Source organism: Chelonia mydas, chromosome 6 (genome assembly GCF_015237465.2).
Source record: "Chelonia mydas isolate rCheMyd1 chromosome 6, rCheMyd1.pri.v2, whole genome shotgun sequence".
NCBI classification, from domain to species: Eukaryota; Metazoa; Chordata; order Testudines; family Cheloniidae; genus Chelonia; species Chelonia mydas.
Genome location: NC_051246.2, coordinates 48,833,379 through 48,846,775, shown reverse-complemented (window position 1 = coordinate 48,846,775; position 13,397 = coordinate 48,833,379). Strand labels below are relative to the sequence as shown.

Sequence of the window (13,397 nt, the reverse complement as noted above, 5' to 3'; positions counted from 1 at the left end):
GCATGAGCTCAGAGAACATTTCATCACGAGTGCGTTTTTTTTTTTTCTTTCTAATCTTCACTAGCCTCTGGGAAGGAGAAGATCCTATGATCATTGAAACACATGCAGCTGGTGGAGAAAAAACAAAGTGACAGCGGTATTTAAAAAGACACATTTTATAAAACAGTGGCTACACTCTTTCAGGGTAAACCTTGCTGTTAACATTACATACATAGCACATGTGCTTTCGTTACAAGGTCGCATTTTGCCTCCCCCCACCGCGTGGCTACCCCCTCAACCCTCCCCGCTCCCCGTGGCTAACAGCGGGGAACATTTCTGTTCAGCCACAGGCAAACAGCCCAGCAGGAATGGGCTCCTCTGAGTGTCCCCTGAAGAAAAGCACCCTATTTCAACCAGGTGACCATGAATGATATCTCACTCTCCTGAGGATATCACAGAGAGATAAAGAACGGATGTTGTTTGAATGCCAGCAAACATACACTGCAATGCTTTGTTGTACAATGATTCCCGAGTACGTGTTACTGGCCTGGAGTGGTAGTGTCCTACCATGGAGGACGCAATAAGGCTGCCCTCCCCAGAAACCTTTTGCAAAGGCTTTGGGAGTACATCCAGGAGAGCCGCGAATGCCAGGGCAAATTAATCCTTTCACATGCTTGCTTTTAAACCATGTATAGTATTTTAAAAGGTACATTCACCGGAGGTCCCTTCTCCGCCTGCCGGGTCCAGGAGGCAGCCTTGGGTGGGTTCAGGGGGTACTGGCTGCAGGTCCAGGGTGAGAAACAGTTCCTGGCTGTCGGGAAAAGCGGTTTCTCCGCTTGCTTGCTGTGAGCTATCTACAACCTCATCTTCTTCTTCGTCCCCAAAACCTGCTTCCGTGTTGCCTCCATCTCCATTGAAGGAGTCAAACAACACGGCTGGCGTAGTGGTGGCTGAACCCCCTAAAATGGCATGCAGCTCATCATAGAAGTGGCATGTTTGGGGCTCTGACCCGGAGCGGCCGTTCTCCTCTCTGGTTTTCTGGTAGGCTTGCCTCAGCTCCTTAAGTTTCACGCGGCACTGCTTCGGGTCCCTGTTATGGCCTCTGTCCTTCATGCCCTGGGAGATTTTGACAAAGGTTTTGGCATTTCGAAAACTGGAACGGAGTTCTGATAGCACGGATTCCTCTCCCCATACAGTGATCAGATCCCGTACCTCCCGTTCAGTCCATGCTGGAGCTCTTTTGCGATTCTGGGACTCCGTCATGGTCATCTCTGCTGATGAGCTCTGCATGGTCACCTGCAGCTTGCCGCGCTGGCCAAACAGGAAATGAGATTCAAAAGTTCGCGGTTCTTTTCCTGTCTACCTGGCCAGTGCATCTGAGTTGAGAGTGCTGTCCAGAGCGGTCACAATGGAGCACTCTCGGATAGTTCCCGGAAGGCAATACCATCGAATTGTGTCCATAGTACCCCAAATTCGACCCGGCAAGGCCGATTTAAGCGCTAATCCACTTGTCAGGGGTGGAGTAAGGAAATCGATTTTAAGAGCCCTTTAAGTCGAAATAAAGGGCTTCATCGTGTGGACGGGTGCAGGTTTACATCGATTTAACGCTGCTAAATTCAACCTAAAGTCCTAGTGTAGACCAGGGCTGGTAGTGCTACAGAACTCTAGCAGTGCTCTCGTGATTAAGGCCTGAAACTGGGAGGCAGAAGATCTGATGTAGGGGGCAAGTCAGTTAGCCTTGCTGTGCTGCCGTTCCCTGGGGATCTACAGGGTTGTGAGGCTTCATTCATTAATATTTGTAAAGTCCTTTGGTTTAACTTCATTAAATCCTCAGATTGAGTGCCATAGTAGTGCACAGTATTATTATGAACAGTCAATTCCTTCTTATTCGTTGATACAGAAGCTTCTTTTTGATACCAGTTTTAGTTTTTTGTTCATGTGAATGTCCTGTCATCAAAGGCATCTAGTTTTTCTACCTGTGGAGCTTTGCATTATTATTATTATTATCATTATTATTATTATTTTGTTTTGGCTGTATGCTGTTTTAGTCCTAGATTTAGTTCTTACATGTTGACAGTGTTTTGTACGCAGTACGATATTCCTCATGGTCTGCTATAGTCTGTTTCTTTAGGAATGCAGATGTGAGTTTTAATCTTTTAATTTGCCAAGAATGTAGCCTATGTTTTGTTGTAGTGATAGGCTGTGTGCAGCTTTGCAGTAACCTTTTCATGTTTCGTTGATTTAAGCAATATGTGATAAGGTTTATTCACATAATCCATGAATAAGATAGCATCCGAACACTCTTTTCGTAAAAATTAAGCCCACACTGATCAATTTCTACAGTTGACACCTGCACATTAATTATAAATAGATTTAATGGGCAGATCTAGAGAAAATATATTTCATATCTGCCATGCAGCCTACACACATGAAGATCTTCCTAGACATCAAAAGCTACATGGAAGTAGGCACAAAGCCCTTTATTTTTAATCTGAGTGGTTGCCTGAGGGAGACGCTAGATGGTCCAGAAATGCAATTCGAATTGAACAATGCACAGAGAAAAATGAAGAGTCCATTGTCACAGAGCATATACCATATGAATGGGTCCTTCTGAAAGGACACTGGAAGATAGGTCGTCATAGCTTTCTCCCGTAAAGGACAAAAACCTTTGTTCTATCCTCAGGAAAGCCAAAGATAAACCACTTTGGCCTGTGTCTCATTTGTCTTCCTTATAGTCTGTTATTGACCTATAGTATAATACAGGTCACTTTGTATGCTTTACATTGAAGGAATGTAATTCTTCTTCTATAATTGAAGGCAGATATCATGGAGTCCCTTTAGAGCATGTTACTTGGCCAGGTAAATAAAAATCCAATATTCTCTCCTAAGTAGTGTTGTAGAAGCCACCATGTTGCTTTGTTTAAAATATTGGGGCTTTGTCTGCTAACAGAAAATGGAGTTCTTTGTGGAATATTGACTAGTATTTTTCAAAGACTAGACACTTTCCAGAGACGATGTTATTAACCCAAGTCATGAATAAAGATGTGCTATATATCTAAAGAGAAATGCCTAATGTAATTGTGTAATTCAGTGACTAGGTTTCTGAAGGAGCATGTCAATTATTGTACCTTGTTCAGCCTTTTAAAGCAGTTTTGCATTTGAGTAGATGTTTAATTTTGCATGTGTTTATAGCAGAAAGGAGATGCTTACATTTTAAAATATTGATAGAGATAATACATGCAAAATTCCCATAATTCCCAAAACATGGTTTAGAAGACTACCACCTTGTTTTGCTGTCCAAACAAGTAAAATAGCTCAGCAGAGAATTTTACAGATAGGATAGGTAATTACCTAGCAGAAACAAAAATATCCCAGAGCTTTGACTCTAACTTTGAATGCCTCTTTTGTACTGCAGCATGTTAAGAAATGTGATGAATTAGGGTTGATTGTAATTACCATAAACTTAAGCAATTAACTCATGGAATTATTTGAAGAACTCTTTTGAACTCTCTGCTTGTGTTCTTAAGTTGTGGAGTTTCAATGTAACTACTTTCTTATTTCTGAAAAATATAAAGTTTTTTTATTCCCTTTTTGTGGCTTTTTAGATAGATTATTCGCCCATTATTCTGGCAAACTGTTTTCTTCTCCTTCTCAAGGTAAACAAATGTGGGAGGATTATGTGTCTTTATTTTTGACTGCATTAATTTTGATATTTAAATTCAGCAATGCTTTTGCTAAAGTTCTTCAAAACTCAGATCATTTTGGAGCTCAGAAAATAAAAATCAATGATGACATTAGTTGAGCCTGAGCTTGAACAGATTCGAAAATTAGTGAAAGTGTAAACTGAAGGATAACTGTGTAGTGAGTTGTTGATTGACTTGTATTTTATATTGGAAACTGCTCACATTCATTTTAAAGCTACAGCTATAATGCTAAGGTGGCAGAGGGTCTGTGCCTCCTGGCTGTATAAGAGTGGCACTCGAGCTAGCGGGCAAGGCAAAGGGAAGGGGAGTCCAGAGTCTTCTGTTGAATTCCTGGCTCTGCTGCTGGCACTTAACCTCTCCATGCTTGAGTTTTTTCCATATTGTAAAATGGTGATAATATTTTACTCACTATTTTAAAGTGTTTTGAGAGCCTGAATAAAAGGTGTTATATAAACTGTCAAGGATTATTATTATTCATTGCACTTTAGCAAAAAAAATTAATTGGTACTGTATCTGGGTGTTTAATCATAGACTTTTTTAAGCCAAACTTTATATCCTTTCTTTTTTCATTGATTTTTTTTTTATTAGACTTTTTCAGAGGGGGAAAAAAAAAGACTTGTTCCAACTAATGACATTTCCCTCCACAGGATTTATGAACGTGTCATAGATCCTCCAGAAATGAATCTAATGCCAGGAAGCAGTTTATGGCTGGGACAGCGGAACAGGAAACATGGTTTTTTTAAGGTAAGCAGATACACGGTAGCAAATGTAGGGCACTAACCAAAGCTTTATTACCTTGCACACCCAACCCTCCACCCCCTTAATAGGACTTATAGTAGGGATTGTAGGTGTCTGAGGAACCAGTCCAACTTGTCACAAAAGGGTCTGATTCTGCAAGGTGTGGACTGTGCTCTCAACTCCAATTGTATTCCAGTGTGCCTTAGGAGGTATACCTCATCCGCCTGCAGTGTATTGTCCTGGATCACCCATGCGTGAAATGAGATTGTGGAACATAGTGACTCTTGTGTGGGTTCCTGAAACTATCTTAAAAACCTTCAAAATAATTTTTATCATGGTCCGTGTGACCAAGTGATGCATCTCCTAATATTCATAGACCAGTGGCAGCTGGGCTTCTTCTCTATTACATCTAGATTAGCCTCACACTGTTATTGATGGACTCCATAATTTTCATCCTTCACAGTTTAGGTCCCATTTGACTTCCATCAGGTAAAAGCCCTCTATAGGCCTGACACTATTCACAATTGTGCAGGTATTTGCAATTGTGCACATGTGCCCTGCTGAAAGGCCTAGGAGAGTTAACTTCTTTCCTTAGTGAACTTCCCCTCATTTTGACCTCTTTTCTACATGTGAGAGAGATCCCTTACCAGTGATCAACTAGTTCTGATTTTCTGGGCAGTGGATTTGATCCATGAACTATATATATAATATATATATCACCTTCCTCTGTAGCATGGGGCACGTGTCACTTGCTGGAGGATTCTCTGCACCTTGAAGTCTTTAAACCATGATTTGAGGACTTCAATAGCTCAGACATAGGTGAGAGGTTTATTGCAGGCGTGGGTGGGTGAGATTCTGTGGCCTGCATTGTGCAGGAGGTCAGACTAGATGATCATAATGGTCCCTTCTGACCTTAATATCTATGAGTCTCTATGAGTTTTTGTGCTTCATCGCTTTGAAGGTGTCAGCGGCCCAGAGCTTGAATTGCTGGTAGTAGGGAGCGATACTGTACTATCTCCCACCATAGGTCCATGCACATTGCATACTATGTTCTCATATTTGAATAGTGACAGATACTGGTCTACCTGCCATTCACCTATAACGAACACACAGGTCCTGGAAAGCTGACAACCAGTTGAAAATGGTTCAGGGCGCTTAGGTCTGGCTTTTGGGATGCACAAGTGGATCTGAAAATGGATATTGGAGATGCTCCTTGCATAGGAGAGTGAAGATATTGAAACTTCCCCTCCAAAATTTTCCTTTGGTAACTGACAATCAGTATGTGGGTCATCCTATTTGTCATCCTCACTGATGTAGCTGACAGAGAGCATGCCTGCTGGCTGGCCTGGCCTGGTAGCCCATTTCTGGTGGTGACACACCTCAAACCATCCTCATGGACTACACCAATATAGGGATGGAGACCAAAAAATGCATAGGGAAGGTGCAATTAATGTTGTCTTGGAGGCAAATGCCCTAAGACCCGGGAACCCTATTTCCCTTTTTGTTTCTTGCTTCTGTTCCCTTTATTCCCTGGCAAGCCTTGCTGGCATTATGGTCCAGGCTGAGTTGTTGTAAAACTTAAAAATTAATACTCTGCTTCATAAGCAAAGTTATAGCTAAAGCTGGCCAACTGTCATGTCTAATTTTGTGTCCAGTGGATCCATGGCACAAATCATACATCAAGAATTATAACATTCAAAAACCAGTCAGAGAACACTTCAACCTCCTGGTCATTCAATTACAGACCTAAAAGTCACAATACTGCAACAAAAAAACTTCAAAAACAGACTTCAACGAGAAACTGCAGAATTGGAATTAATTTGCAAACTGGACACCATTAAATTAGGCTTGAATGAAGACTGGGAGTGGATGGGTCATTACACAAAGTACAAACTATTTCCCCATGCTAATTTTCTCCCTACTGTTACTCACACTTTCCTTGATTATCATACACAATGTAAGGAGAGTGGTCACTTTGGATAAGCTATTACCAGCAGGAGAGTGAGTTTGTTTGTGTGTGTGTGGGGGGGGATGAGAAAACCTGGATTTGTGTTGGAAATGGCCCAACTTGATTATCATACACATTGTAAGGAGAGTGATCACTTTAGATAAGCTATTACCAGCAGGAGAGTGGGGTGGGAGGAGGTATTTTTTCATGCTTTATGTGTATATAATAAGATCTTCTACACTTTCCACAGTATGCATCCGATGAAGTGAGCTGTAGCTCATGAAAGCTTATGCTCAAATAAATTGGTTAGTCTCTAAGGTTCCACAAGTACTCCTTTTTCTTTTTGCGAATACAGACTAACACGGCTGTTACTCTGAAACCTGTCACACTTTCTTGTCAACTGTTGGAAATGGGCCATCCTGATTATCACTACAAAAGTTTTTTTTCTCCTGCTGTAGCCACCTTAATTGATTAGTCTCATTATAGTTGGTATGGCAACACCAATTTTTTAATGTTCTCTGTGTATATATATCTTCCTACTGTATTTTCCACTGCATGTATCCGATGAAGTGGGTTTTATGAAAAGCTTATGCCCAAATAAATTTGTTAGCCTCTAAGGTGCCACAAGTACTCCTTGTTCTTTTTGCTGATACAGACTAACACTGTTACCACTCTGAAACCTGATTAAAGAGCGTGGAGTTTAGTCAGTTGGTGGGTGATATACAGCTAAACTCCTGATAATAAGTACCTTGTATCTTGGATAACAGAACACAGTCTAAGGATTCATTCAAATCAAAACAGCATCCATTTGATAAAATAATCCATAGGATAGTGATATGCTTATCTACATCATCTTGAGACTGGCATGTCTTTCCATTATCAGGATGGTTGACCATCAGTTCAATTTCCTTTTGAAGCACTCATTATTTAAATGTATGTTGCAGTTACTAGTTTTTGAAGAACACCCCCTCTCTCAACTTGGTAGATTTTTTTCAGCGAGCCAAACAAAATATCAAATGCAGTTTGCTTAAATAGTGTAATTGGTGTGGCAACTCTAACTCTTTTACGTGTGTGTATGCATATGTGCGTGCATGCACTACCTCCATCACTTTTTTGCTTTTATATTTAAGTTATGGTCCAAGAATTGCACCTTACCTGGACTTCATTTCTTGTTGTAACAGCTGAACTGTCACTGTGAAGTGAAATTGACGGCATGATTTTATTCTACAGCTGTTGTTTCTTACCTCAGCTGCTTCCCATAATTCCACAGATGGTAAACATATGTTTAGAGCTGCATAGAAAAAAGTAAATTATATTGGATTCACCCATCTTTAATTCTTTTTATGCAGACAGCCAGAGTCTAAAAACTCTGGGATACTGTACATTTGTAAATTAATATTTCTATGCATTAACACTTTGGAAACAGCAGGGTACCTAATGATATGCTAATGAGCTTCCAGTTTTTATTGATCATAATGAAAGTCGACAAGTGCCTTTCTTTGCTATGTTTTTGCTTGAATATTTTACTAACTGTCTGCAGGGCAGAAATGTGTAATTGGTTGCATTTTTAAAATCCTGCTTGTGAGTTTCAGAAGTCTTTGGGTTTTTTTTGTTTGTTTTGGTTACCCATTGCAAAAGCTTGGAATTTTGCCAGTTTATAAACAGTACGTATCTCCATCCATATATTTTCATGCTCAGTAGGATCTCCCTTCCCTTTTCATAGCAATTTATTTCAGTGTTTTAACGCATAAAATATATAACTATTTTCCTCATCGTAAACAAAGATCTTCAGGGAAATAAGAGCAGTAAAAAAGAATTAGCATTTTTTTGTATGTGTGGTGTAGCTGTGCTAGTATTTGTATGTGAAAGATTTGGGTATGAGCTTTAGCCTAATCATAGTAATTCCAAATATATTAGAATTTTAATGGTGTAATTTACTATTCATTTTACTCCTTCTCCTTCTGCCCCTTTTTAAGAAATGAGAAGTTTTCTTAAATGAATATCATTAATGTCCGTTTTGGGTGAGGATTCTCCTGTTGTTCCTCATGCACTTTTATGGAAGTGTCATGTAAGGATCTAAGTCATGATGGGCCAGATTCTGACCCTCTTATTTACACTGAGTGACTTCTTACTCCACAAGTAGTCTCATTTGAGTTTGTGGGACTATTGGTGGAGTGAGGGGCTGCTCAGCATAAGAGGAGATCAGAATTTGGCCCTTTATATGAACATCTAACAATATGTAACTTACCCTGTACCAATACCTCAGAGTTCTGCCCTTCCAATGCCCCAGTTCTGCAAAGTGCTGAATGACTTCAACTCTCATTCAGGTCGGTGGAATTTAAGGGTGCTCACCATCTCACAGGAGGTGCCCTGCCCCTTCCCGGATACTGACTCGAGGTAGACAGTGGAGCGAGCTAATAACAAAGACAAGATGTTGTTTTTGTTTCCTGTACAAGTGGAAGTGCATGAATTATTCCTTCTGAAAAACAAAGATAGCATTTGTTGACCATTCAGGTTTCTTCAGTGTACGCCGGTAGCAAGATCATCTCTCTGTGCTAGGGATGATATTGGAGTCGGGTTAAGAAACAAAACTGAAGGGAACCTGAGGAAGAATCTTTTTGGTAGCAGGCCCAAAACTCTAAAACACCTTCCCCTGAGGAGATGAGGTAGAATTTTACCCTTTCTAACTTCAGACCATGCTGAAAACCTCACCTCTTCAATAATTTATATAACCCTTGTGCAGTGCCCAGATACAATGTTGAATAAGAGCTTTGGAAATATATATATTGATAAATAAATGAATAGAACATACTTGTTGTTCACAAAGCATGCACAAGGTGCTTTACATATAAAAAGCCAAGGTTCCCACTCCAAAGACCATATAATCTAAATCGAATAAATATGATACAGAGGGCAGCAGTTCGGGCACAGGAAAATGATGTGTTTACCATAAGAAGGCTTTGTGAAAGAAGTGGGTTTTAAAGAGTGAGAGTAGCAGTATGAAATCAAGTGAATTAAATTGCAGAAGGTTAAAGCGTTAGAGGGCCCTGAATGCATCAACCCTTTCATATAACATTAATGGAGTAGTTCATTATATAGAATAATGAAAGGAGCTATAAACATCCCAGTGCTTTTCTATCAAATTCATATGGAATGAGGTGGATATTTAAGGCTCTGCTCCTGCATTGTCTCCACTAGTGTGGAACTCTGCTGACTTCATTGGGACTTCATGCAGATGAAGGAGTCCGCCTTAGGGTGTGTTTAGGTAAATATTTCATATGAAAACCATATGTAGTGATACCCACTTCTGAAGAGGAAAATCCTGACAGGTGCAGAACAACCACAGCTCACATCACAGGCTAAAACCGGAGGTCCTTTCTTAGCTTTTACTCAGTCCTTATTTACATCAAAGGACCTTAAGATTGGCCCCCGTGGGAGTTTTTGTACGCTCAGTACCCCATATAGAAAACTCTCTGATCTAGTGAAACTTCATTTATAGTGAAGTAGCATGGAAGTCCAAGGTTGTTTAAATGCATTGCAACAATTCCGATTATGCTGAACTTCCGTCTGTAATTAAGTTTTTCCTCTTACAAAAATGACATTGGGCAAATCCTGCTCCCATTGAAGTTAATGGGAAAGTTCCCATCTGTGCCTGACCACACTAGCTCATCTGTACCTGTCATGTATATGATTATATACATTAAAAATATAATTTCCAGACTGTATTGTTCATTCTTTGTTAGTGCCTACTGCCTTCGATAGGCATCTTTTAAATCATCATTTACACTGAAGTAAATAAATAAAATATGTATTTTTATATTTAAATATAAACCTATCCGAATTGCAGTAATGCACTTAAACATGTACTTAACTTGAAGCACACACTATTCTTGAACAGGGATTCTTTCCTGAAACAGCCTGTGTGCTTTCCTGGATGGGCTCCTGTCACTATGGTGATATAGTGTGGTGGAAGTCTATAATCTGATTTATGCTTCTTTAATCATTTCTTTGGAAAGAACTGAGCCTTAAAAATGCATTTATGTGCTGCAGCTGTTAATTGTTCACCAGTGGTCACTGGAAAGAAGTAAAGTAAGTAACATTCAGCATTGTTTTATAGGCTACTTTCCCAACCCGTGACAGTATCCCTACTACTTATTGTGATGGCTTCATTATTCTCATAGATGAAAAGGTTAATAAATATATGTTTTTCTGCTACAGAGGTGGTGTGATCTGGTTATTTCTATTAATATTTTCAATTAATATTTGATCTTGAAATAACAAGCAGGAAGCAGTGCTTGCTGATTACTTTCTGCTGTTTTAGAAAATGAACACATAAATGTTAAATGTTACTGCATTTGCAAGGCTTCAAGTACTATCTGAGGCCTATATTTTATTTATAGATTAACCTCAGTATTCTGAGCAAGCCACTATGTCTTCCATCTGCTTAGCAGAATCCATTCTATCACAATTTAACTGAAAATAAAACCAGAATACACCCAAATCAATATTTTCATTCTAAGACAGCAAACCTGATGATAAATTTCTTCTTGAATTAGAGAGATTCTTCCAAATCAGGTGGGAGGCAGAGCCATAAACCTTCTTTGATTTACAGTGAGATACTTGGACTTCTCCAGGAAAATTCCCAGTTCTTTTAAAGTTCATTAAGGGACAAGAGATCATCTAAGATGCTGAACTCCCATTAAATCTAGTGGATGTTGTGGAAGATAAGTGCCTTGTAGAGTCAGGCCCAGAGAAAGAGCTTCAGGATTTGGCTCTAAGGAGCAAACCCCAATCCCCAGCACTCACCGTGTGTGTTTTGTCTGGATTCTGGGAAGATACACAGGAAAGGGGCTATGATTACACTCTACAAAGATCTGAAATAACAGGCTGCATTGCATGGAAGAGTGCTTCATGCATATGGAGAAATGACATAGGATTCAACAGTGGTGCATCGTTCAACCCTTTCACTTCCCCAGCCTGCTACTGCCCAGCTTCCAAAACCCCATGTGTGCTGTTGTGAAGGGACTTTCTCCAGTGCTGAGTTCTATATAACTCCTAAATCCTGCCCCCTCTCCATCCCGTATGCACAGGGGACCTTCCTTACCTTTGTTAGGAACAAGATTGCCTCCTAACTGAGCAGCAGAGAGAATTCATTATGAAATGTCCTTTAAATATGGTTTGATCTCCTAGACTAATTCGGCTAAAGGCATTAATAAGAACATTTCTAGGTATCAGAGTAGCAGCCGTGTTAAGGAGTACTTGTGGCACCTTAGAGACTAACAAGTCTCTAAGGTGCCACAAGTACTCCTTTTCTTATTTCTAGGTAGTGTGCAATTTTTGCACGTTTTTATCAAATCCTATGCCGTAAACTTTTTTCTTGGAGAAAGGGAAGCTTTTGTAATCATTCATATCTTGTTCAGCTTTACCTGAATTGTTCAGTTAGGGTGGCCCACTTTGTTTGTAAAAAAAAAAAAACAACAACAAAAAAACCCAATCAAACAAAAATAATAAGCTGATCATTTATTCATGGCCTCTTGGCAGAAAACTTGAGAAGCATCTTGGAAGTTTTAACTGTCCGACTACAATCTATATTTACCAGCAATCTTTTCTTTTACAAAGGGTATCATTCAAGATGTGAAAATAATCTTTATGCCCAATGGATATATAACACAGTGCCCTAATCTGAATCGCAGTAAGTAGCAATTTATTTACTTTGAAGATTTAAATATTAATGATTTCAATATTTTAAAGATAATGCTTAGCTTTTGTCCTGTATCATCTTTGTACACTTTCAATATGGTCAGTCCAGGGAAGTAGAAACTCTAAAAAATTGCATTTATGTTAAGATAAGCAATGCTGTTGTGGGTCAAGCATGCCCTGTTTCCTCCCAGGGTGGGGCACGAGTCTTGATAGGCCAACAGTTGCGCCAGCCACCCCCAGCCAGGGCTGTGCGGCCTAGCGGCTAGAGTCACTAACTGCCCCCCCGGCTCGAGGCTGTGCAGCCTAGCTGTTACCCGGGGTTCTTTCAACCCAAAGCTCTTGGTATCTTTTACTGTGCGAGGTGGTGTCAGGAAATAAATCAGGGGAGACACGGCCGTCCGACCGGTAGATGGCTGGCACAAACAGGACAACACAAGAGTGCTTTCCTTTAAAGCTAAACTTTACTTAGGCTCAAGCACTTATACACATGTCCACAACACCCCCAACCCTTGATAATTACCAAAGCTGAGTGTGGCTCTCGAGTGGCACAGCGGCAGCCCGTCTGCTAGTGGGGAACACAAGATGCATCCAGAGGGAGAGTCCAGTCCTGAAGAGTCCCTCAGACTACCTCAAACTTTTCACCCTTATTTATACATTAGTAACAGAATGACATGTCCCTTAAAGAAAACTTGTTAAGCAAGCAGTTCCAATGGGCAAGCAAGAGGCTACTTCTGATTACCGATTAACCAGGTGTAGGTTTTCCAGAGTTTGCAGCCTTGAGGCCCCAATAGACATTCCTGAGGCATATCCTGCTCTTCTAAGATGCATGTATCAGCAATTTGAACTCAATTCTTATCAGGAAGGATGCGGGGTCAAGCTGCCCTTTCTGTGGCACCCAAAAAACCCCCTCCCCTCCTGCCTTGGTTAAGCTAAGCCTACTGACTTGGCTAATTTACAGCCTGCTGACTTGGCTGCTTGTAGCAATATGCTATAGTAGTTGCAGGCACTTTACTGGTTTGCCAAAGTCTCCCCGTACATAGCTGCTGGAGTCAGTCTCTGTCAGGTTGGGCCGCCACCCCAGAGGCGGCGGTGGCCAGGATACGGGGACCCAGGCCCTCCCTCTCCACTGGGTCCCAACCCAGGGCCCTGTTGGTGGTGGGGTTGCCTGCCACCAGTGTGGCGGGGATCTGTCTGAAACACGCCAAGTTAGCCTCCAGTTGTCCAACCAACTCCCTGCAAAGACTCCCTGGGTTACTTCCGATCCGCTTCTCCGCATCTTGTGGCTTCCTAGTTCCGCCGGTTCTTTCTCCCTCGGTAGGATCCAGAGC

The 13,397-nt window shown here is 40.8% G+C and overlaps 1 protein-coding gene and 1 long non-coding RNA gene across 12 annotated transcripts in view; one reads left to right on the top strand and one right to left on the bottom strand.

The window, feature by feature from the left end:
* The window catches only part of NELL1 (neural EGFL like 1), a 409,663-nt gene that overhangs the window by 73,559 nt on the left and 322,707 nt on the right, over positions 1-13,397 (top strand). For 9 of the 11 annotated variants that reach the window (XM_007067928.3, XM_043548857.1, XM_043548855.1 and 6 more), the window contains 2 exons: positions 4,331-4,427; positions 11,989-12,061. In XM_007067928.3, coding sequence (XP_007067990.2) covers positions 4,331-4,427; positions 11,989-12,061 — 170 coding nt within the window. The remainder of the gene's footprint in view (positions 1-4,330; positions 4,428-11,988; positions 12,062-13,397) is intronic. The other 2 variants (XM_043548858.1, XM_037899951.2) reach the window with 1 other exon arrangement.
* LOC119566413 lies at positions 49-12,652 on the bottom strand. Its single transcript, XR_005225453.1, has 4 exons — positions 12,590-12,652; positions 8,618-8,783; positions 7,525-7,660; positions 49-108 (listed from the first exon to the last, which is right to left on the bottom strand). It is a non-coding gene; the product is annotated as an uncharacterized LOC119566413 (long non-coding RNA).